The sequence below is a fragment of the Trachypithecus francoisi genome, unplaced genomic scaffold (genome assembly GCF_009764315.1).
Source record: "Trachypithecus francoisi isolate TF-2019V2 unplaced genomic scaffold, Tfra_2.0 Lachesis_group8, whole genome shotgun sequence".
Lineage (NCBI taxonomy): Eukaryota > Metazoa > Chordata > Mammalia > Primates > Cercopithecidae > Trachypithecus > Trachypithecus francoisi.
Window position 1 is genome coordinate 106,918,918 of NW_022681473.1, and position 20,425 is coordinate 106,939,342.

Below are 20,425 nucleotides of genomic sequence, written 5' to 3' on the forward strand. Positions count from 1 at the left end.
AGCTACTCAAGAGGCTGAGGCAGAAGGATTGCTTGAGGCCAGGAGTTCAAGTGAATAGGCATTATACTTTAGTGTGGACAACACAGCAAGACCCCAATTCCTTTTTTTTTCTTTTTGAGACAGAATCTCGCTCTTGCCCAGGCTGGAGTGCAGTGGCACAATCTTGGCTCACTACAACCTCCGTCTCCCAGGTTCAAGCAATTCTCTGGCCTCAGCCTCCCGAGTAGGTGAGATTACAGATGTGCACCACCATGCCCGTCTCATTTTTGTATTTTTAGTAGAGACAGGGTTTCACCATGTTGGCCAGACTAGTGTTGAACTCCTGACCTCGAGTGATCTGCCTTTCTTGGCCTCCCAAAGTGCTGGGATTACAGGCATGAGCCATTGCACCCGGCCGTAAGAATCAGGGTCTTGGGCGCAGTGGCTCACACCTATAATCCCAGCACTTTGGGAGGCCGAGGTGGGTGGATCACCTGAGGTCAGAAGTTTGAGACCAGCCTGACCAACATGGTGAAACCTCATCTCTACTAAAAATACAAAAAAATTAGCTGGGTGTGGTGGTGGGCACCTGAAATCCTACTACGCAGGAGACTGAGGCACAAGAATTGCTTGAACCCGGGAGGCGGGGGTTGCAGTGAGCTGAGATCGTGCCATTGCACTCCAGCCTGGGCAACAGAGTGAGACTTTGTCTTAAAAAAAAAAAAAAAACAAGGTCTTAGGCTGGGTCCAGTGGCTCACACCTGTAATCCCAGCACTTTGGGAGGCCGAGGCAAGCGGATCACCTGAGGTCAGGAGTTCAACACTAGCCTGGCCAACATGGTGAAACCCTATCTCTACTAAAAATACAAAGATTAGCTGGGCGTGGTGGCGTACACCTGTAGTCCCAGCTACTCCGGAGGCTGAGGCAGGAGAATGGCCTGAACTTGGGAGATGGAGGTTGCAGTGAGCCGAGATGGCACCGCTGAACTCCAGCCTGGGCAGCAGAGTGAAGCTCCATCTCAAAAAATAAAATAAAGACTAGAAGTAGCTAAGGGATTTGGGTTATTGAAATTTATGTAATTTAAAGGATAAGACTTGGAAATATAGCTGCTGATAAATTCTAAATCTTTCTTTTTTATTGGTGTCCATGATTAGATCCCTGAATATTGCCGAGCCTTAGAAGAGAATGAAATATCTGAGCACTGTTTTGATTTGATTTTTGCTTTTGATGAAATTGTCGCCCTGGGATACCGGGAGAATGTTAACTTGGCACAGATCAGAACCTTCACAGAAATGGATTCTCATGAGGAGAAGGTGTTCAGAGCTGTCAGAGAGGTAAATAGGATCTTCTCTGGGACTACCCGTTTGTGTATCTTCGTCTTAGGCTTCACTAATCTGATTTTCCTGTTTTTACTTGCTAATGTATAGACTGTATTCAAAGCTACGTCCAGGCTGGGCACAGTGGCTCATGCCTATAATCCCAGCACTTTGGGGAGGCAGAGGTGGGAGGATCACTTGAGTCTGGGAGTTCAAGACCAGCCTGGACAGCATAGTGAGACCCTGTCTCTACAAAAAAAAAAAAAAATTAGCCAGGCATAGTAGCACATGCCTGTGGGTCCCAGCTACTTGGGAGACTGAGATGGGAGGATCACTTGAGCCCAGGAAGTTGAGGCTGCAGTGAGCCGTGATCGTGCCACTTGCACTCCAGCCTCGGTCACAGAGTGAGACCCTGTCTCAAAAAAAAAAAAAAAACAGCTACATTCATGTATGTCTTTTTCTGTAGACTCAAGAACGTGAAGCTAAGGCTGAGATGCGTCGTAAAGCAAAGGAATTACAACAGGCCCGAAGAGATGCAGAGAGACAGGGCAAAAAAGCACCAGGATTTGGCGGATTTGGCAGCTCTGCAGTATCTGGAGGCAGCACAGCTGCCATGATCACAGAAACCATCATTGAAAGTGATAAACCAAAAGTGGCACCTGCACCGGCCAGGTATAATCCATTGTACTTTAGAATGCTAGATGACGGGTTTATATGTATCTATCTTTGAAGTGATAATCTGATTTCTTGGAAAGCTCTAAATAATGAAGGACTTGATGAAGTAAGATATGACGTTACATTTGGCCACATAAAATGTGAGGATAAAGAAGAAATCTGAATGTGATGTTTTTCCTTTTGTATAAAAGTTATAAATTATGTCATGACCTCAGTTTCCTATGAGAGTTGCCTTATTGTGGGGGAGAAAGGGATATTTAATGCTTTATGGAATGTAGATTTTTAATCTTGATGTTCAAAGATTGATTTTAGGGGTAATCTGTGAATTACCCGAAATTATATGCAAAATTTTGTGCACAGGTATGTTTCTCTGGATGGAAGATACAAAGTTTTCATCACATCATATGTGCTTGTAAAAATATACCTTTGGGTAATGAATTTCACATTCTTCCACTTAGGCCTTCAGGCCCCAGCAAGGCTTTGAAACTTGGAGCCAAAGGAAAGGAAGTAGATAACTTTGTGGACAAATTGAAATCTGAAGGTGAAACCATCATGTCCTCCAGTATGGGCAAGCGTACTTCTGAAGCAACCAAAGTGCATGCTCCACCTATTAATATGGAAAGGTAAGTAGGAACTTTGAGTAAGAATTCAAGCTTTGAATACAGTCCACATAATTTTTTAAAAATCTTATTTCAGTGTGCTATGAATTCTTTTTCTGTCTTTTAATCTTTCCTGATTTAAAAGATTTATTCAGAGCATATTCTATGTATTAATATAAGGTCGTTTTTGGTTTTGTTTTGTTTTATTTTTTTGAGACAGGGTCTTACTATGTTGTCTAGGCTGGCCTCCAACTCCTGAGCTCAGTTAATCTTCCTGCCTCAGCCTCCCAAGCAACTGGGATATAGGCATGCATTGCTGCACTTGACCTTTTTTTTTCCTTAAACCCTGATTGGTGGGCCCTCAGCCACCTATTTTCTATGAAGTTTAGAACTTTCCTTTTACAGCTAAATTAAAGTTACTCGTAGTCACACCTAGTGTATAGCTTATCTCTTAGAATGGACCTGAATTAGGGGACTAGAGCTATGGTGACCCCAGACTGTATTTTGGCATGACTTTTTGTAATTAAAAACTCTTAAGTAGAACCAATATTTAATCCAAAACTTGTAGATATCTTTAATAGCAAATTAATATATTTTGCATTTTTATTTTATTTATTTATTTTTTTGAGATGGAGTTTCACTCTGTCACCCAGGCTGGAGTGCAGTGGTGCAATCTCAGCTTGCTGCAAGCTCTGCCTCCCAGGCTCAAGTGATTCTCCCACCTCAGCCTCCCAAGTAGCTGGGACTGCAGGCATGCACCACCATGCTGGGCTAAGTTTTGTATTTTGGTAGAGATGGGGTTTCGCCTTGTTGCTCAGGCTGGTCTCGAACTCCTGGACTCAAGCAATCTGCCTGCCTCAGCCTCACAAAGTGCTGGGATTACAGGCCTGAGTCACCATGCCCAGCCATCTTTTGCAGTTCAGATATTTGAAGCCGTTATGGAATATTTTGATTCATCTCTATCTCAGGACTGTGGTACTGGCTGGTGACATTTTTAAGTGGTAGTTATCAGGTTCATATATTCATGACTCAGATTTCTCGTCTTGAAGTCAGACCTTCTACTGTTGCTGATGGTTTTGAGGTCAAGTGAAAGATAATACCAGGAGGATACCTCTATCAGGTGTGCATAAAAGAGGAGTATTTACTCTTTTTCTTTCTTGCTTTTTTTTTTTTTTTTTTTTTTTGGAGACAGAGTCTTTCTCTGTCTCTCAGACTGAAGTGCAATGGCGTGATCTTGACTTACTGCAACCTCTACCTCCCGGGGTCAAACAGTTCTCCTGCCTCAGCCTCCCAAGTGGCTGGGATTACAGGCGCACACCATCACACCTGGCTAATTTTCTTATTTTTAGTAGAGATGGGGTATTGCTGTGTTGGTTAGGCTGGTCTCGAACTCCTGACCTCAAGTGATCCGCCTGCCTCCACCTCCCAAAAGTGCTCGGATTATAGGCATGAGCCACCACACTCAGCCAAGTATTTACTCTTTATATGCTCTGTTCTGTATGAAATGAACAGGGTTACACTGGGATAAATTTCTTGATTCACTAAAGCCGCTGTGCTCTTCCTAGTGGTTGCTTTGAGTGAGACAGGCTTCACACTTTTAAAAAGATGTTCCTGAGTGCAGTGGCCCACACCTGTAATCCTAGCACTTTGGGAGGCTGAGGTGGGTGGATTGCCTGAGATCAGGAGTTCATGAGACCACCCTGGGCATCATGGTGAAACCCCGTCTCCACTAAAATACAAAAATTAACCCCTTCTCCATGAAAATACCAAAAATTAGGTGGGTGTGGTGGCGCATGCCTGTAGTCCCAACTACTCAGGAGGCTGAGGCAAGAGAATTGCTTGAACCCGGGAAGCAGAGGTTGCAGTGAGCCAAGTGACTGCACTCCAGCCTAGGCGACAGAGTGAGACTCTGTCTCCAAAAAAAAAAGATGTTGGAGATCATCACATATTACAGAGAATTTGAGACACTCTTTTTTCTAAATGATAAAATGCCTCTTGAGCACAGAGCAAACTTTTTTGAAGGTAAAATGGTGCCATGCATTGTCTTAAGATACACTCCTTTATGATCTTGACTCTGATGCCTTTGTTTCTAGGAAGACTTAAGAGGTTGGAACAGGGTAGGATAACAAAATATTCTTTGTAGCCTCTGTAGTTCATCCAGCCAAACATATTTCTGTTACTGAATATGAATAGATCGTACTTAGTAATTGTAACAGCAGCACTTTTTAATCTTTTTAAAATTGGATTGTACTTTAGTATAAAATTCAAAAGTTTTTTTTTTTTTTTTTTTTTTTTTTTGAGATAGAGTCTCGCTTTGTTGCCCAGGCTGGAGTGCAGTGACCGGATCTCGGCTCACTGCAAGCTCCGCCTCCCGGGTTTACGCCATTCTTCTGCCTCAGCCTCCCGAGTAGCTGGGACTACAGGCGCCCGCCACCTCGCCCAGCTAATTTTTTGTATTTTTTAGTAGAGACAGGGTTTCACCGTGTTCGCCAGGATAGTCTCGATCTCCTGACCTCGTGATCTGCCCGTCTTGGCCTCCCAAAGTGCTGGGATTACAGGCTTGAGCCACCGCGTCTGGCCTCAAAAGCTGTTAACAGTCAGAAGTCTTTCTCTCACGCAGCCATGCCAGTTTCTCATTTTGGAGACAACTAGTGTTAACAGAGTTTTTTTTTTGTATCCTTCTGAGGGGGGTGGTCTATGATATATAGATTAATAAAAAACGTGTATACAGTGTGTCTAGTTTTCCCCCTTTTATGCAAAGCAGTAAAACTAGACACGTCTTCCAATTGCATTTTTCACTTAATTATTTTGGAGATAAGAATTTCCTTATTTGAAACTAGGGTAAATGTAATACCTTACCTAGACTAGATCCTCTGCTACTGTAGTGTAGAAAAAACAACTCAAACTGTTTCTTTTTTTCTATTTTCTCATTCAACAGCAACAATCAACACAGAAGACTTCTGTTATCCAGTGTGTTTAGGTTTTTCTGCACACATCAAGCAGTCACACCCAGCTGGTGTCCTCCCATTCAGTTCAGTTCTGATGCTATCTACCTGGGAATAGCCTCAGATTCTACAGGTTGAGAGTTGAGTCCCCCAAGACTGATTCTTCCTTCCCACCAGTCATAAGTCCAGGCTTTCAGAACTTCTTACTGACCTCAAGTTTGGCCTCCCACGACCCCATCTTTGGGTTCAATTAATTTGCTAGAGCACCCCACAGAACTCAGGGAAACTTACTTGACATTTATCAATTTGTTACAGAGGATATTTTAAAGGACACAAATAAGCAACCAGATGAAGAGATACATAGGGCAAGGTCTGGGAGGGTCTTGGGTGCAGGAACTTCTGTCCCCAGGGAGGGGGGTACGCACTCTCCTGGAAAATGGGTGAGACCTTGTTCATCTTCCTGTAAGCCTCCATGTGTTCAGCCGTCCAGAAGCTTCCCAGACCCTGTCCTCTTGAGCCTTTTATGGAGACTTCATTGGATAGGCATGATTGACAGGTGTGCAGAAATGTGATTGGACAAAGGGTATGACCTAATACTGATAGGCTGAGTGGGGAAACCCAGCAAGGCCTGTCCAGATTCTTGGCCTCTCTGTGCAACACACATTAATCTTCCTCCAGGATATGGTGCAGGACCCCTTTTGGAGATTAGAGTCCTGCCTTTGGCTGGTGAAAGGAGGGCAGGAGAAGGTCAAAGAGAGATTCTGTTTTCTGAGGGCTGCTCCTGAGGCCTAAAGTGCCCCAACATTACATGTAATAAGGGATATGGGAGTTATGAGCCACGAACCATGGATGAAAACCAGTACATATGTATATCATAATATCACAACTACTATTAAAAATATTATTAGGTTGGCCGGGCACGGTGGCTCAAGCCTGTAATCCCAGCACTTTGGGAGGCCGAGACGGGCGAATGACGAGGTCAGGAGATCGAGACCATCCTGGCTAACACGGTGAAACCCCGTCTCTACTAAAAATACAAAAACTAGCCAGGCGAGGTGGCGGGCGCCTGTAGTCCCAGCTACTCGGGAGGCTGAGGCAGGAGAATGGCGTAAACCCGGGAGGCGGAGCTTGCAGTGAGCTGAGATCTGGCCACTGCACTCCAGTCTGGGTGACAGAGGGAGACTCCGCCTCAAAAAATATATATATATATATTATTAGGTCAACTGATGAAATTGACATATGATTGATAGATTGGATACAATTATTATATCAGTGTTAGCCTGGCATGATGGCACATGGCTATAGTCCTTGCTACTCAGGAGGTCGAGATAGGAGGATTGCTTGAGACCAGGAGTTCAAGGTTATAGTGAACTGTGATTGTGCCTCTGAATAGCCACTGCACTCCAGCCTGGGCAACATAGCAATATCTATCTCTTAACAACAGGCTGGGTGCGGTGGCTCACATCTGTAATCCCAACACTTTGGGAGGCCCAGGCGGGCAGATCACCTGAGGTCAGGAGTTCAAGACCAGCCTGGCCAGTATGGTAAAACCCTGACTCTACTAAAAATACAAAAATGAACCGGGCGTAGTTGGAGGCGCCTGAAATCCCAGCTATGCGGGAGACTGAGACAGGAGAATCACTTGAACCCGGGAGGCAGAGGTTGCAGTGAGCCGAGATTGCACCGTTGCACTTCAGCCGGGCGACAAGAGAGAAACTCCATCTCAAAACAACAACAAAAAGCTAAAAAAAAGTATCAGTGTAAATTTGTGTAGTTAGTACTATGATTGATTATGTAACAGAATATCCCTAATCTTATAAAAATAAGCACTAAAGTATTTATGGGCAAAGTGCCGTGATGTATATAATCTGCTTCTTAATGGTTCAGGGGAAAAAAATCAAATGTATAACATACATATATAATGTTTAGAGAGAGAGACACACATATGCAAATTATAAAACAAATGGGGTAAATGTTAACAATAGGTGAATCTGAAAAAGGGTATATATGTCTTCCTTGTATAATTTTAATTTTTTTAAGCTTGAAAATATTTTCAAATAGAACCTTTTTTCATTTGTTTTCTCACCATTGCCTACTATTCATTTGGGTGAATATTCCTTTATTTTTTATTTTTATTTTTTTTTGAGGTGGAGTCTTGCTCTGTTGCCCAAGCTGGAGTGCAGTGTCGTGATCTCAGCTCACTGCAAGCTCCACCTCCTGAGTTCACGTCATTCTCCTACCTCAGCTTCCTGAGTTGCTGTGACTACAGGTGCCCGTCACCACACCCGGCCAATTTTGTTTTTGTATTTTTAGTAGAGATGGGGTTTCACCGTGTTAGCCAGGATGGTCTCGATCTCCTGACCTCATGATCCGCCCACTTTGGCCTCCCAAAGTGTTGGGATTACAGGTGTGTGCCACTGCGCGCGTGGATTTGCCTTTATTTAAGCAGCCCCCTAGTGGCAGACATTCGTTTCTAAACTTTTGCCATTACAAACAATTCTTCAGTGAATAACTTAGCAGATTGTTTTGCACAGATGAGAATTTGTCTGTTGAGTTGCTGTATCAAAGGGTATCGTCTTTTAAATGTTTATAGCTATAGCAGTAGCACCTTTAAAAAAACATTGTTGAATGGCTAATCAGACCTTGGAGAAAGGGAGTTCTGGTTTCTACCTTTCTTTTTTCTTTTGTTTTGTTTTGGTTTGTTTTGTTTTTGAGATGGAGTTTCACTCTTGTTGCCCAGGCTGGAGTGCAATGGGACAATCTCGGCTCACCGCAACCTCTGCCTCCTGGTACAAGGATTCTCCTGCCTCAGCCTCCCAAGTAGCTGGGGCTACAGGCATGCACCACCACGCCTGGCTAATTTTTTATTTTTAGTAGAGACGGGGTTTCTCCATGTTGGTCAGGGTAATCTCGAACTCCCGACCTCAGGTAATCTGCCCACCTCAGCCTCCCAAAGTGCTGGGATTATATGCATGAGCCACTGTGCCCGGCCATAGGTTTCTACCTTTCTGAACAAATGTTTTACTTTCTCTTTGTAGTGTACATATGAAGATTGAAGAAAAGATCACATTAACCTGTGGACGAGATGGAGGATTACAGAATATGGAGTTGCATGGCATGATCATGCTTAGGATCTCAGATGACAAATATGGCCGAATTCGTCTTCATGTGGAAAATGAAGATAAGAAAGGGGTGCAGCTACAGGTGTGTAGAAGCTTTTGATAGGGAGTGTTAACACTTTGTCTGCCTATTATAGTCTTTGTGAACTAGAGTTCCCAATATGAACCACAGAAAATTATTTAAGTTATATAACTAGCATCACTCTAAATGCATAGGAAAGAAGTTAATTTATTGCATACAGTAGCTACCTGTGAGTAAAGCAGCTCTGTTAGGATGGCTTTTAAATATTGGAACTGAATAAAAGGTCATTTTGAAATCTAATAAATGACTTCATACTCACTAGCAAAAGGTAAAAAGAGATGTTTATCTTTTGCTGTTATGAAAACAGTAAATTAATCACTTAGGATCTTGCTTGAAATATAGTTTTTTAAAAAACAAGGCTTTAGGACAGGTGTAGTGGCTCACGCCTATAATACCAACACTTTGAGAGGCTGAGGCCAAAGAATCGCTTGAGCCCCGGAGTTCAAGAACAGCCTGAGCAACGAGGGCTGAGCAACAAGACCCTGTCTCTACAAAAACTTAAAAAATTAGCCAGGCATGGTGGCACTATACGAAATTTACTCATTTTGCTATTAAATAAACTACCAGTGCTTGTTTTGTTAACTGAAGGGCAGTATCTAATGATGTATTTGAAAAGTACATAAAATCCTTTCAGTATAAATGTGTGTGTTCCAACTGTTGGATAGATATATATATAAGCCCTTCTTTATATTACAGGTGTTCTTGTCACATTTCATTTAGCTTGACATCTCGTCACAAGAACAAAGCCTTTTTAGGGAAGAGTGTTTTTGTCTACTTTCCCTCCCGTAGTCAGCACAGATTTGTCTTTTGGAAGCAGTGCTTATATTATTTGACAACATTTTTGCTGGCTTGTAAAGTGCTATCCAAAAGTGATTTCTGGTTTTTTTTTTTTTTTTTTTCGGAGAGGGAGTCTCTCTCTGTCGCCCAGGTTGGAGTGCAGTGGTACGATCTTGGTTCACTGCAACCTCAGCCTCCCGGGTTCAAGCAGTTCTTCTGTCTCAGCCTCCTAAGTAGCTGGGATTACAGGCACTTGCCACCACGCCCAGCTAATTTTTTTTATTTTTAGTAGAGACAGGGTTTCACCATGTTGGCCAGGCTGGTCTCAAACTCTTGACTTCGTGATTCGCCCACGTCATCATCCCAAAGTGTTGGGATTGTAGGCATGAGCCACCATGCCCAGCCCTTCTGGGTGTTTTTGTTTTTGTTTTGTTTTTTGTTTTTTTGACACAGAGTCTCTCTCTGTCATGCAGACTGGAGTGCAGCGGCACAACCTTGGCCTGCTGCAGCCTCAACCTCCTGGGCTCAAGCAATCCTCCCTCCTCAGCCTCCATAGTAGTTGGGACTATAGGTGTGCACCACCACACCCAGCTATTTATTTATTTATATCGCTTCTCGGCCTTTTGGCTAAGATCAAGTATATTTATTTATTTATGTATGTATTTATGTATTTATTGAGATGGAATTTCGCTCTTCTTGCCCAGGCTGGAGTGCAATGGTGTGATCTCGGCTCACTGCAACCTCTGCCTCCCGGGTTCGAGCCATTCTTCTGCCTCAGCCTCTCAAATAGCTGGGATTACAGGCATGTACCATCATGTCTGGCCCCAGCTAACTTTTGTATTTTTAGTAGAGATGGGGTTTTGCCATGTTGGTCAGGCTGATGTCAAACTCGTGACCTCCAATGCCCCGCCCACCTCAACCTCCCCAAAAACAATTTCTTTTAAAAAGATAAGACTATCTTAATTGGCTTGGATTTTAACAACTTTAAGTCTCTAGGCAAAATTGCAACTAGACTTTACACAGAGCTTGCCCTTTTTCTGCTAAGGCCAAAAATGCTATCTGACCTAGGCAGCTGATCAGGGTCTTACTAGAGCCTTCTGCTTGGCAAACCTGGCCCCACCATGAACCTGCTCCCTGTGAAGTATTTTTGGAAAGGACTTGGTTAATGGTCTTTTAACTTTTTCAGGTGCAAACTTGTTCTATAATGGCTTTTAGAGTTGAAAATTTTTTTTTTTTAATTACTGGTTTTTAAATATCTTAAATTATTTTAAAAGTCTTTGAAGAAGGGAAATCTTTCTTGAAAATGAAAGAGAATTGGAATTTGTTAGGTACTCTATTTTAGATGTTTAGATTATGGGCCATATCAGCCTAGAGAGGGGTTGTTTCTTGTCTGTCTGAACCTCAGGAGTTTTCCTTTCCTTGTCATTCTAGACTCATCCAAATGTGGATAAAAAACTTTTCACTGCAGAGTCTCTAATTGGCCTGAAGAATCCAGAGAAGTCATTTCCAGTCAACAGTGATGTAGGGGTGCTAAAGTGGAGACTACAAACCACAGAGGAATCTTTTATTCCACTGACAAGTAAGTGCCTCTGGCCAGTCCCACTAAGCTAGTTTGCATTGAGAACTGGAAATAGCCCTTGCTTGTACACTTTTATTTTTATTGCCATAGCAAAGTTCTTTTTGACAAAATGACTTTCTTTTGAAATGGACCTGGTGCTGCATTTTGTATATTTTTATCATTAGTTTTCATTTTTAATAGCTTTTATTTTGAAACCATTCTGGTTTTGTTGTTGTTATTGTTTTAGAGACAAGGTCGTCTTCTGTTGCCCAGGCTGGAGTACAGTGGGGCGATCATAGCTCACTGCAGCATCAAACTCCTGGACTCAAGCCATCCTCCTGCCTCAGCCTCTTGAGTAGCTGGGACTAGGACTACAGGCACATGCCACCACATCCAGCTAATTTTTTTTTTTTAAAGACACAGACTCCCTCTGTCTGTCACCCAGGCTGGAGTGCAGTGGTCTGATCATGGCTCATTACAACTCCTGGGCTCAGCTGATTTCCCACCTCAGCCTCTTGAGTAGCTAGGAGAACAGGGAAGTGCCACCACCCCTGGCTTTTTTTTTTTTTTTTTGTAGAGATGGAGTCTCACTTTGTTGCCTAGGCTGATCTTGAACTCATGGCCTCAACCAGTCCTCCCACCTCGATACTACCCCCTGGGTTGTCTAAAGCGCTGGGATTATAGGCATGAGCCACTGCACCCAGCCATCTTTTTCTAATACTCTAGTATGACTGCTTTGCTTTCTTCTCAGTTAACTGCTGGCCCTCGGAGAGTGGAAATGGCTGTGATGTCAACATAGAATATGAGCTACAAGAAGATAATTTAGAACTGAATGACGTGGTTATCACCATCCCACTCCCGTAAGTGCTGTCCCCGTGTCCCCTATGTTGGATTTACAGAACTGGTCTTTTGGAACTCATTTGGAGTCAGCACTTACCTGACCTGACTGTCCATTCAGAGATACTTGTTTCTTTAAAAAGCTAGTTGTGAAAGAAGCCAGATATAAAAGGCTGCATGTTATGTAGTGATTCCACTTCTTTGACTTTCTGGAAAAGGTAATACTATTGAATAAAAATGAGGAGGTAGAGAAGAAGGTACTTCACTTCAGAAGGATACAAGGGAACTTTTGGGAATGATAGGAATGTTCTAGGACTTATGTTTGCTTTGGCAGCACAGGTACTAAAATTGGAACCAGAGAAGATTAGCATGGCCCCTGTGCAAGGCTGACATGCAACTTTATGAAACATTTCATATTTATAAATAAGTAAAACAAATTTTTTTTGAGAGTCTCTCTCTGTCACTGGAGGTCACTGGCACGATCTCAGCTTATTGCACCCTCCACCTTCCAGGCTCAGGCTATCCTCCTGCCTCACCCTCCCAAGTAGCTGGGACTACAGGAGCATACCACCACGCTTGGCTAATTTTTGTATTATTTGTAGAGATGGGGTTTTGCTGTGTTGTGCAGGCTGATCTCAAAACTCCTGAGCTCAAGTGATCTGCCTGCCTTGGCCTCCCAAATGCTGGGATTATAAGCGTGAGCCACCACACCCAGCCAAGAATTGTTCTGTGACTTGATTGTGGTGGTGCTTACTGCATACACTTGTTGAAATACATTGCGCACTTTGAATGGATGGATTTTACTGACTTTAAAACCAAATTGAACAAACAAGCCACTTGTAGATCTGGAGCTGTTTTTATTTTTTATTTTTATTGGAGACAGAGTTTTGCTCTTGTTGCCCATGCTGGAGTGCAGTGGTGCGATCTCAGCTCACTGCAGCCACCACCACCTGGGTTCAAGTGATTCTTCTGCCTCAGCCTCCCGAGTAACTGGGATTGCAGGCATGTGCCACCATGCCCAGATAATTTTGGTATTATTAGTAGAGACGGGGTTTCACCATGTTGACCAGGCTGGTCTGAAACTCCTGACCTCAGATGATCCACCAGCCTTGGCCTCCCAAAGTGCTGGGATTATGGGCGTGAGCCACCGTGCCTGGCTGTTTTTATTTTAATTTTTTTGAGACACAGTCTCACTCTGTCGCCCAGGCTGCAGTGCAGTGGTGCAATCTTGGCTCACTGCAACCTCCACTTCCCAGGTTCAAGAGATTCTCATGCCTCAGCCTCCCAAGTAGCTGAGATTATGGGCATGTGCCACCACGCCCAGCTAATTTTTTTTTTTTTTTTTTTGAGATGGAGTCTTGCTCTGTCACCGGCTGGAGTGCAGTGGCATGATCTCGGCTCACTGCAACCTCTGCCTCCTGGTTCAAGCAATTCCCTTGCCTCAGCCTCCCAAGTAGCTGGGACTACAGGCACGGGCCACCACACCCGGCTAATTTTTTTTGTATTTTAGTAGAGACGGGGTTTCACTATATTGGCCAGGATGGTCTCGATCTCTTGACCTTGTGATCCACCCGCCTCGGCCTCCCAAAGTGCTGGGATTACAGGCGTGAGCCACCACACCCAGCCTAATTTTTGTATTTTTAGTAGAGATGGGGTTTCACCATGTTGGCCAGGCTGGTCTCAAACTCCTGGCCTCAAAATGATCCACCTGCCTTGGCCTCCCAAAGTGCTGGGATTACAGGCTGGAGCCACTGCACCTGGCCTGGAGCTGTTTTTAGATGTTGGCCCTCAGCTTGTTTGTGTAGTAATGAAGGTTTCCAGAAGGAGGAGCCATTTCTCAGTCAAACTTCCTGTTTTGCAACTTTCAAAGAAATTGAGTCTATCAGGCTGAACGTTTTATTTTCACATGCTCTCTAAAACTTTCACTAAAGATGAGAGTGTGTTCAAGGGAACTGTTGATTCTTGTTAAACAAGATGTCTACATTAGTTACAGTAAATATCCTAACAGCCCTTTTGGAGCGTAATTTATATACAACAAACTACACATATTTTAATTGTGCAATCTTGACGTTTACACCTGTGAAACCACCACCATAATCAAGATAACAAAAATGTCTTTCAACCCCAGAAATTGAGTTCCAGTAAGCTTTTGTTGTACACCTAAGTGTCCCACTCTCTAGGATCATCTGGAAATGGTCTCTACCTTATCTGTTTAGTAGCATTTCCAGTGAGCATGCAGTTATTACTTCACCAGTAAATCCTAGCTCCTTTCACCTACCCATCAGCCCTCATGATTAAGCACAGGGTCTAATTATGAGTACCAGTAAGTGTATCCTTAGTGTAGCTTTACTGTTATATTGTTCAGTTATTGCTGCAGAGAAAATGGTACTAATTTAATTCATAGTTTTCTTCCCTTTTTGATAATTCAGGCCTTTACATTATCAGGTCTGGTTTTAGTCATTGTTAGTTCCACTTTTTAAAACATGCTTTTTTACTAGTATCCCCTTGAATGGGTAACCATCTTATCCTCTGCAGTATGGTTATTGCTTCAGAACAGTAGATGGCTGCCTTGAACTGTTGTAGGACTTGGGCATTGGTGACAGGTAGAGTTTTGTTTGTCAAGATTTCGTTTACTAGACTATTTATAGAATGCCACAATGTTGAGGCCTGTCTACCCTATAATTGTGGTTGTGGTGGTTTCCTGTATTCTAGTTCAGTTTTGCAATGGTCTCCAGAAGAGACCCTTACACAACATTTTACTCCCGTTGTCTAGAACTGATCAAATTAGAAGAGATCAGAATCAGAATTAGAGCAAGTGCACAGAGAAGGAACATAAAAGAACCAGGACCCTGAAATTGATAGGGAAGAATTAATAGTCTTACGCCACTCGTAAAGTTTACTTTGTCTCCCTTATTTACCCTATCCCTAATATAAACATTGAGTGTCACTGGTGAATTAAAAGCCAGTAAATTTAGAATGTGTAGGAGTAGGTGACACTGCCTGTCAGCCGTGTGTAGGGGTGCAGAGTAAATCTTAACTAGCCCTGCTTCTCTTGCAGATTAAGGACAGCTATGGATCTGTTTCTCCCATCATGTTTCCATTTGCCCCAGGGGTAATTGTGCTTTCCCTTATCAAATAAAAGTCCATTTACTGGATTGTAAATCAAATAAACCCATTGGTGTCAACTTCAGTAAGTTTGAAACATTCTGAAATCTTTAAAAACAAATTCTCGGCCGAGTGCAGTGGCTCATACCTATAATCCCAGCACTTTGGGAGGCCGAGGCAAGCAGATCACAAGGTCAAGAGATTGAGACCATCCTGGCCGACATGTTGAAACCCTGCCTTTATTAAAAATACAGAAATTAGCTGGGCATGGTGGTGCACACCCGTAGTCCTAGCAACTTGGGAGGCTGAGGCAGGAGAATCGCTGGAACTGGGGAGGGAGAGGTTGCAGTGAGCTGAGATCGCGCCGCTGTACTCCAGCCTGGCGACAGAGCGAGACTGTCTCAAAAACAAAACAAAATAAGTTCTCTCAGAGGCCTCCATTCATCTCCATTATTGATGTTTAGAGTTTCCCCCCAAATCAACGTGCTTGTTTCCCTATTGTTTCCTGTAAAGAGTGCTACATTATGTTAAAATTCCTTATTTACAAGGCAGCAACCTATTGGTGCAGGGTTTTTGGAAACATAGCCATCTTTTTTTTTTTTTTTTTTTTTGAGACGGAGTCTCGCTCTGTCGCCCAGGCTGGAGTGCAGTGGCCGGATCTCAGCTCACTACAAGCTCCACCTCCCGGGTTTACGCCATTCTCCTGCCTCAGCCTCCCGAGTAGCTGGGACTACAGGCGCCCGCCACCTCGCCCGGCTAGTTTTTTGTGTTTTTTTTTAGTAGAGACGGGGTTTCACCGTGTTAGCCAGGATGGTCTCGATCTCCTGACCTCGTGATCCACCCGTCTCGGCCTCCCAAAGTGCTGGGATTACAGGCTTGAGCCACCGCGCCCGGCCGAAACATAGCCATCTTAACACATTTGTTGGTCGCAGTCCCCAGATCTAGTCCATAAGTTGGAGCAGCTCATAGACATATCTGCCAAATACCTATTTTTGCATATTAACTATATCTACAGAGGGAATTGAGTGAAACTCTTAGCCAAGGCACTAGGACTTCATCGTTTGATCCTTGAAGTTATTAGGGAGCCTTTTTTTTTTTTCCTGAAATTGTAGTCCAAGAAGGCAGAATTTGAGGATCGTAATCAAATTTGGGGTTGGTTTTCCTTGGTAGAGTTCCAGCTCTGAACAGCTACCTTGACCAGAATGTTTCTTACAACAGGTCTGGTGTCGGCGCGCCTGTTATCGGTGAGATCGATGGGGAATATCGACATGACAGTCGACGAAATACCCTAGAGTGGTGCCTGCCTGTGATTGATGCCAAAAATAAGAGTGGCAGCCTGGAGTTTAGCGTTGCTGGGCAGCCTAATGACTTCTTCCCTGTTCAAGTTTCCTTTGTCTCCAAGAAAAATTACTGTAACATACAGGTACTCCATTTTAGTTGATAACATGTATAGGGAAAGTGGTAGGACAGTAGGAACATGTATAGGATGCCAGACAGGTAGCATGGCTTTTTCTGGTCAGATAAAGCTCAGAAAAAAGCTGATGTCTTCTACAGGAATTCCCTTTCTAATTCATTGTGTGATCGTGGTCAAATTCTTTTTTTTTTTTTTTTTTTTTTTTTTTTTTTTTGAGACGGAGTCTCGCGCTGTCACCCAGGCTGGAGTGCTGTGGCCGGATCTCAGCTCACTGCAAGCTCCGCCTCCCGGTTCACGCCATTCTCCTGCCTCAGCCTCCCGAGTAGCTGGGACTACAGGCGCCGCCACCTCGCCGGCTAGTTTTTTGTAGTTTTTAGTAGAGACGGGGTTTCACCGTGTTAGTCAGGATGGTCTCGATCTCCTGACCTCGTGATCCGCCCGTCTCGGCCTCCCAAAGTGCTAGGATTACAGGCTTGAGCCACCGCGCCCGGCCTCGATCGTGGTCAAATTCTTTATCGCTTTACCTCAGTTTTCCTCTCTAAATCAGACAAAGTAAAGAAATTGAATATTAATACGTAAAAAAGTACTTGTGGATTGTGCAAGGTTCATAAACACTTAGTTGCCTGTTTTTTTTGACCTTATATATTTTAAAATTGATTTGCCAAAACACCCAACACATGGTTTTTTAAGGCCTTGCTGTCACTTGATTTATAACCAAAGGATGACAGTTTTTTTATTTGGAAGACAAAATTCCTGCAAAAAAAAAAAAAAAATCATTCTATTACAAATGGAAATTATTTGGGAGTTATTTATGTCACAGCTCCCTTTATTAGTACAAATAATCATGAGCCAATTCTGTTGCAAACTCTGTCCTTTAGGTAGGCAAAGCAATGGAAATGTGTGAACTGTTCCTTCAGAATTTTTTTTTTTTTTGACATGGAGTTTCGCTCGTTACCCAGGCTGGAGTGCAGTGGCGCGATCTTGGCTCACCGCAATCTTGGTTTCTCTATGTTGGTCAGGCTGGTCTTGAACTTCTGACCTCAGGTGATCCACCCACCTCAGTCTCCAAAACTGCTGGGATTATAGGTATGAGCCACCGTGCCCAGCGGATTTTTTTTTTTTTTTTTTTTTTTTAGAGTTTCACTCTTGTTGCCCAGGCTGGAGTGCAATGGCATGATGTTGGCTCACTGCAACCTCTGCCTTCCAGGTTCAAGTGATTCTCCTGCCTCAGCCTCCTGAGTAACTGAGACTACAGGCACGTGCCACCATGCCCAGCTAATTTTGTATTTTTAGTAGAGACGAGGTTTCACCATGTTGGCCAAGCTGGTCTCAAACTCCTGACCTCGTGATCCACCCACCTCGGCCTCCCAGAGTGCTGGGATTACAGGCGTGAGCCACCATGCTCAGCCGGAACATTATTTTTTAACTCATCATTCTTCCAGTTTTTGTTGTTGTTGTTTTGAGATGGAGTCTCACTCTGTCACCAGGCTGGAGTGCAGTGGCGCGATCTTGGCTCACCGCAATCTTGGTTTCTCTATGTTGGTCAGGCTGGTCTTGAACTTCTGACCTCAGGTGATCCACCCACCTCAGTCTCCAAAACTGCTGGGATTATAGGTATGAGCCACCGTGCCCAGCGGATTTTTTTTTTTTTTTTTTTTTTTAGAGTTTCACTCTTGTTGCCCAGGCTGGAGTGCAATGGCATGATGTTGGCTCACTGCAACCTCTGCCTTCCAGGTTCAAGTGATTCTCCTGCCTCAGCCTCCTGAGTAACTGAGACTACAGGCACGTGCCACCATGCCCAGCTAATTTTGTATTTTTAGTAGAGACGAGGTTTCACCATGTTGGCCAAGCTGGTCTCAAACTCCTGATCTCGTGATCCACCCACCTCGGCCTCCCAGAGTGCTGGGATTACAGGCGTGAGCCACCATGCTCAGCCCGGAACATTATTTTTTAACTCATCATTCTTCCAGTTTTTGTTGTTGTTGTTTTGAGATGGAGTCTCACTCTGTCACCCAGGCTGGAGTGCAGTGCGATCTCAGCTCACTGCAGCCTCTGCCTCCCAGGTTCAAGTGATTCTCCTGCCTCAGCCTCCTAAGTAGCTGGGACTACAGGTGCGCACTACCACACCCAGCTAATTTTTTGTGTGTATTTTTAGTAGAGATGGGGTTTCACCACGTTGACCAGGCTGGTCTCTAACTCCTGACCTCAGATGATCCGCCCACCTCGGCTTCCCACAGTGCGGGGATTACAGGAGTGAACCACCGCGCCTGACCATTCTTCCAATTTTTGAATTTGAGTTACTAGAACCCAGTTTATATTGTTAATATTCCCCTCTTTTTGACTTGCTTGTTGTTCTGGCCCTACCTTAGCTTCCTGTATGGTTTCCATCTCCCCTGTAAGTGCTTAGAAAGTTGCAGCTTCCTCCCTTGGATGATTCCAAAGAGCAGTTCTCTCTCCCTAACCTGTTAGTTAGTGACATAACCCCATCAGTGTTGGAAGCTACTGTATTGAACTCAAGACATTAGATAGAAATGGGTAAATTTTCCTATTGGGGCTCTTCAAAGATTAGGACAGTGTAGTTGCTCTCCCAAAACCTCATTAGGAAGTATGAATCAGTGGTTCAAGTGTTGTGTTGGTGCCATTATAGGTACCTTTGCTACAGGTAATTAATTAAACTGGACATTTATTTATTTAAAAAGGAGAAACCTCATTGGAAGGACCCAGCCATGCCTGAAAAATAAGTATGATAGAGCAGCTTACTGGGACTTTTAACACGGGACTTTGAGAGCAGAGCAAATGAATAATGTGAAGAGCTAGAACATTGCCTTTTGGGTCAGAATGTTAATATATCATCCTGATAGAATGTCTATGAATTTCATAGGTTATATAGGGCAGAGCTGGGCTATGGCCACTCATTTTGGAGCTTTTACTTAATACTACTGTACATCTCATCCCAACAGTTGTCTTTTCTCTATCTAGAAGGAGAGCAGCTTAATCATGTTGGTGGGAAAGAGTGATGCTGTGACTTTCAGTTATGAACTGAACATTTTTCTAGTATTTTACAGTTACTTTTAATACCACTTTTAGGGAAATTGATATGTTCTGTAATGAGAATGTAGTCAACATCATGGAGACTCAAACCTCCTGCTTTACCTTACTCTTTGTTTATTTTCCTAGGTTACCAAAGTGACCCAGGTAGATGGAAACAGCCCTGTCAGGTTTTCCACAGAGACCACTTTCCTAGTGGATAAGTATGAAATCCTGTAATACCAAGAAGAGGGAGCTGAAAAGGAAAATTTTCAGATTAATAAAGAAGACGCCAACGATGGCTGACGAGTTTTTCCCAAATTTACAAGCCATTGGAGACCCCTTTTTAATGATACAATGCACGATTCTCTGCGCGCAAGGACCCTCGACTCACCCCCATGTTTCAGTGTCACAGAGACATTCTTTGATAAAGAAATGGCACAAACATAAAGGGAAAGGCTGCTAATTTTCTTTGGCAGATTTTATTGGCCAGCAGGAAAGCAAGCTCTCCAGAGAATGCCCCCAGTTAAATACCTCCTCTTCCTTTACCTAAGTTGCTCCTTTATTTTTATTTTATTATTATTTTTGGGTTTTTTTTTTTTTTTGAGATGGAGTCTCGCTCTGTCACCCAGGCTGGAATGAAATGGCATGATCTTGGCTCACTGCAACCTCTGCCTCCTGGGTTCAAGCAGGTCTCCTGCCTCAGCCTCCCGAGTAGCTGGGACTATAGGTGCACACCACCACCCCGGCTAATTTTTTGTATTTTAGTAGAGATGGGGTTTCACCATGTTGCCCAGGCTGGTCGTGAACTCCTGAGCTCAGGAAATGCACCCACCTCGGCCTCCCAAAGTGCTGGGATTACAAGCATGAGCCACTGTACGTGGCTGCTCCTTTATTTTAATCCCTAAATATAGTTATATTTCATACTGTGTTTTTAAAAAGTTTTCTCGCCAGGCACAGTGGCTCAAGCCTGTAATCCCAGCACTTTGGG

The 20,425-nt window shown here is 43.6% G+C and overlaps 1 protein-coding gene and 1 pseudogene across 3 annotated transcripts in view; both read left to right on the forward strand.

Moving 5' to 3' along the window:
• ARCN1 (archain 1) overlaps positions 1 to 19,766 on the forward strand; it is a 34,921-nt gene extending 15,155 nt beyond the window's left edge. For 2 of the 3 annotated variants that reach the window (XM_033207359.1, XM_033207360.1), the window contains 8 exons: positions 1,135 to 1,314; positions 1,763 to 1,968; positions 2,430 to 2,594; positions 8,554 to 8,719; positions 10,925 to 11,072; positions 11,803 to 11,911; positions 16,212 to 16,416; positions 19,585 to 19,766. In XM_033207359.1, coding sequence (XP_033063250.1) covers positions 1,135 to 1,314; positions 1,763 to 1,968; positions 2,430 to 2,594; positions 8,554 to 8,719; positions 10,925 to 11,072; positions 11,803 to 11,911; positions 16,212 to 16,416; positions 19,585 to 19,674 — 1,269 coding nt within the window. In that variant the 3' untranslated portion in view covers positions 19,675 to 19,766. The remainder of the gene's footprint in view (positions 1 to 1,134; positions 1,315 to 1,762; positions 1,969 to 2,429; positions 2,595 to 8,553; positions 8,720 to 10,924; positions 11,073 to 11,802; positions 11,912 to 16,211; positions 16,417 to 19,584) is intronic. The other variant, XM_033207361.1, reaches the window with a different exon arrangement.
• On the forward strand, positions 12,211 to 12,309 carry LOC117081813 (annotated as a pseudogene).
• Positions 19,767 to 20,425: the final 659 nt, after the last annotated feature.